This window comes from Arachis ipaensis, chromosome B09, assembly GCF_000816755.2.
Source record: "Arachis ipaensis cultivar K30076 chromosome B09, Araip1.1, whole genome shotgun sequence".
NCBI classification, from domain to species: Eukaryota; Viridiplantae; Streptophyta; class Magnoliopsida; order Fabales; family Fabaceae; genus Arachis; species Arachis ipaensis.
The window spans coordinates 132,582,303-132,587,081 of NC_029793.2; the positions used below are offsets into that span (position 1 = coordinate 132,582,303).

A 4,779-nucleotide genomic window follows, 5' to 3' on the forward strand; every position below is an offset into this window, starting at 1 on the left:
GATACATCAGATTGGGATGCGCCGATTTTGAGATATTAAATGATGTCGACAAGAGGGGGAGACTGTACTCTTTTTTCCTTGGTCAGATTTTTTTCATTGGGTTTTTCTTGACAAGGTTTTTAATGAGGCAGTCCCATCACAAAGGATATTATACTCTTTTTCCTTCACTAAAGTTTTTCCCATTGGATTTTCTTTAGTAAGGTTTTAACGTGGTATAATCCTAAATGGTTATCCAATAGGGAGTGTTGTGATAAGAATACCTAATGTGGATGCCCATTTTCCACGAGACTTAGTTTACCAAGGGTGATTGCATTTAATTATGTTTGAAAAGTAAAACTTCCTTGTGCTTATAAATAGCAACGTAGTATGAAGCATATGAGATCACATCAATAATAATCACAAATATTTCTATCTCTCTCTTTATACATTACACTATAAATTCTCTTTCTTTTATCTCTTTGAAATTTTAAGTTATAATATCTATAATATTAGTAAATATATAATCACTTCTATTATAGTGAGATAAGAACATATTTATATTTTTTTATTTTATATTTATTTTTCTTCCTTATTTATTTATTCATTAAATCACTTAATCACATATTAATTATCATCAGTAATTTAACAGTAAATGCACCGTGAATTGGCCTATATAATAGAACAAATATAAAACCTATGCATAATGCATATAACACAATCTTATTATCTTATTTTATTTAATACACAAAAGGCGTAAGTAACAAGAATATGCTAATTACTATTAGTACAATTAGCAGGAGCAAAAGAAACCTTATTCCCTTGAAGATCATACTCTACCTGAAAATTCACCTGCGCCAAATTTCCGAAGAGGGACAATCCATTTAATTCGGTGTTGGGTAGCAGCAGCAAGCAGAGCAAGTTGTTGTCAACAACGGTGTACATGTTTTCAGTTGTCAAAGCAACATCAGCACCAGTAAAGTGAAACACGAAATAAGGCACGTTAAGGTTAACACTTGATCCTTGGAAACTGCCGCAAAAACCGTACGGTTTTGGAGGGTCTTGCACTGCCTCAACAGCTGAGGATTCGGTGACCAGAGTCACGATATCATTGAACATACTTGGGTCAAGATAAGTAAACGTTGTCCCCGAATCAATGATTATGTTGCTAGAATTTTGAGTACTCTGAATCGTGTTATTACCAACGGTTATGCCTTCAAGATTAAGATTGTAATAAGTAGGTGTAGAGGAATTGATGGTTAACGGAGTTGACACAACTCCGTTTCCTGAAATGATTGCATCGTCCCCAAATTTCAGCTTGCTTGTAGAATTTGAACCAAAAGGAACCAAACAATACGAGAATTTGTGACCAATTTGGTCACCAAGTTGTGAAACTAGTGACAATGGCCCTATTGGTACAAAATTTTAAAAATTTTAAAAAATATCTTAGATATTTTACAGCTAAACATTAAGGATTTACCGATTTAATATATGTTTTCCTTTTTTTTTAAAAAAAAATGAACCATTTTTAATAAATTTTATTTGCAGCTGTAGGTTGATGTAATTTTTTATTTTCAATTTTGTGAAAAAAATATTTTTATGCGTGCCCTTTAGTTTTACGAATCAATTGACTTTTTATTTTGAACTATGTATCTATCGATTATTAATGGTTTTTCTTTTTCTTAATAATAATAATTATTTGTGATAGTTTTTGCATCTAATACTTGTAAAATTAAAGTGTTTTTTTCTCCTTGAAACGTGAACTATACACATACGCTATTCATACCCTTTTTTTAATTTGGAATTTTTTTTTGTTGACAAGAGGGCCGATAGTCCTAGAAACTACGCCGAATTTACAGTTCTCAGAATTGAAGTTCCCATATCATTACTAACAAGATAATGGCTCATCCCTATTCCTTAGAGGAGAGAATTCCAGTAATGAGTGTTCTCATCTTGCCTCAAACTTCAATTAGCTAATCAATCAGCGCAACTGTTAGCTTTTTTGTAAGCGTAAGTAATATTTACTTGCCAACTGCTACCCGCAGTTTTTGCCTCCTCTTCTATTATTTCGATCCTAGGTGATAGGGAACAAAAGTAGCGTTTGATGAAAAGACAGAGATTGAAAGATTAAACTAAGAAACAGAGATTAAAATAAATCTTAATATTTTATTTGATATAAAGTAAGAGATAGAAATTGAAATAATGAAGTTATAATTTAATTTGCATAAAGGGTAAAATTGGAATTAATTAATTGAAATAAGGGTATTTTAAGTATAAAATGTTATTGAAATTTCAATCTCCGTCTTTAAAAATTTCAGTCCCCTGTGTCTTCACTTCTGGAGGTACTGAAATACTAAAATTTTGAGCATAGAGACAAAAATTTTAATACCAATCTCTGAGCCAACAAATATGATACTGAGCCTCAATCTCCTAATCTCTGTCCCAATACTTCAAAACAAATGCTACCAAATAGATCCATTCAATAGCATACTGAAAACCCCAATTTGAACTCATGCTTTCTTCCAACCACCTAGCTGTTGGAAATAAGTAATATGACAACAATTCAATTAATCATGTGTTAAATAATTTGTTGTTATTATTATATTAAAATATTAATATAATAAAGTCTTTGATTAAATTTAGAGATTTATCATTGTGATAGTGATCATAATATTGAGAGATGAATCTTTTATAATTTAGTCTAAATTATTTTTGGTCATAAAATTATTAAAAAGGACATTATAATCCGAAAAGATCAATATATATATAATAGTCTTCATTGGATGAAGATTAATGGATCTCATTTGTTAAATTATATATATAGATGGTGCATAGAGAGATATGACCATTGAACTGACTCAATTTGAGAATTTCTAATGGTTATAATTACTGCATATTTGTCAATAGGATATTCTCAAGATGAACATAGTAATAGAGTTTCTTTTGACGTAACTGTCATAGTAATTAACAATGTATTTATTATACTTTGATTCCGGACACCTAATATCCTAGGGTGCTAGTTGAATGGATATTGAGTATGATTTAAATATTTGTAGAATTAATGATTAGTCAATAAGGAATCTGTCAACTCTCAATAAAGAGTTTGAGCTCTATGATTATAATGACCGAAATGAATAAAACCTTGGCCAAGGGGATTGAATGAATGAAGAAATAAGTTTCTTAAGTCATTCACAATTCATAATTATAATAATGGTAACAAGTTAGAGTTTGACAATTAAATCATACTCTAAAGGTTAACCAAGAGTTGGAAAGATGGAAGGAATTATATTTTATTCTTCTCGGGTTCTTAGTAAAAATATATTGCTTCATACTATCGGGTCGTTAAGGAGTGTTGCTAGACGTCAACCTTGATTAGTAAATTTAGTATGACTAATTTACTATCTGCTTAGTATTAAACCTATGGGGTCATACACTAACGAGTGTTCTAATCTTTACTGTAGAATTATTTAATTATTATTTTAATTTACTCAAATAAATAATTATATTAATTCAAATGGAATATTATTATATTCTTTGCTAGCACCAAGAATATAATAATAGTATGGTAATTAAGAATATTAAATGAGATTTGAGAATAATTAGTTATTCTATTTATAAATTTGAATTCTAAATTTGGATGAGATCCTAACTGATTTTGTTTCAAATTGAGTTATGATATGATTAATAAATTTGAAAGATTCAAGTTTAAAATAATAACATATGATTCAAATTTGAATTAAGATTCAAATTTAAAATTAGTAACAAATCTCATACTATATATATGTATGCCAAGAGTAGAAAAAATAGATGAGAATAACACACAAGTGTTTTATTCCTTTACCTCTATATGCATAAACATATGTGAGCCTACTTCTTAAAGAAGAATTTTATGGTATGCAACGAGTTGCAAGAGGTTTCTCAATTTAAATCAGATGTCTATTAGTCAAAGAGTTGACAGCAAAAATTGGTCTCGCTGTGGATACGCATAGCAACTTCGTACTATCGAAGAAGAAACTGATTTTTACTAGCGTACACAGGTATTTAGATCTGATCTATACATATATTATTTTTCGAATAAAATTTAAGCACAAAATAGATCTTTAAAATTACTTCCTTTTCTTCCGCTACGTGTTATGAACACATGATAATTCTTCACTAGCGGGTTTCAAATTAAAAAAATTCTGCAATTTAACCAGGTGAACTAATGTCTTCCTAATATCACTAGCGTCCTTACAATTCCTAAGGACATGAATGGAATTCTCAATTTCATTGCTACATTTGTGACAATATGGGGATGCTCCAAACCATCTACTCCTCTTATCATTTGTTAGAAGCTTGTCATAAGCCATTTGCCAGGAAAAAAAAAGTTTGATTCGTGAGGATTCTTTCCACTCCCAAATCTTTTTTCAAACAAAATCTTAAAACGTTGAGAAAAGTGACTGAGCTGTGTAAGCCGATTTCACAAAAAATCTGCCATCTTGCGAATGCCTCAAAGCCAAAGTGTTTCCGAGATCATTGGGTCTAGGGACAAGGTTGGGTGTTATTCTCATAGCCACCTTGTTGGGACCAGCCTCTTAATCTCATCCATCTTCGAAGTCCCATTCACTATAACAAAATCTTTAACCAAAGCATTTTCATTCAAAATTGTTACATTAGGCAAATTGTTCTCCATCAGGGTATCTTTAATATTTAACCAGCTATTCCTCTAAAACATGATATTCTCACCATTTTCAACTCTGTGAATGATAATGTTTTCAACAAAATCCTACATTTGTGGAAGGGCCCACCAAAAGAGAGAACTAC

General features: G+C 30.5%; 1 protein-coding gene across 1 annotated transcript; it reads right to left on the minus strand.

Moving 5' to 3' along the window:
• LOC107616446 (aspartic proteinase CDR1-like) lies at window positions 666-4,325 on the minus strand. Its single transcript, XM_016318404.2, has 2 exons — window positions 4,211-4,325; window positions 666-1,385 (listed from the first exon to the last, which is right to left on the minus strand). Exons 1-2 carry the CDS (start codon window positions 4,323-4,325, stop codon window positions 751-753), a joined length of 750 nt encoding a protein of 249 aa, XP_016173890.1. The 3' UTR covers window positions 666-750.

Excerpts from the sequence above, each read along its gene's own strand:
- LOC107616446 (XM_016318404.2), bottom strand. The coding sequence starts at position 4,325 with ATGGCTTATGACAAGCTTCTAACAAATGATAAGAGGAGTAGATGGTTT. Across the intron at positions 1,386-4,210 it reads CATTCATGTCCTTAGGAATT|GGCCATTGTCACTAGTTTCA; the intron begins GTAAGGACGCTA and ends TTGTACCAATAG.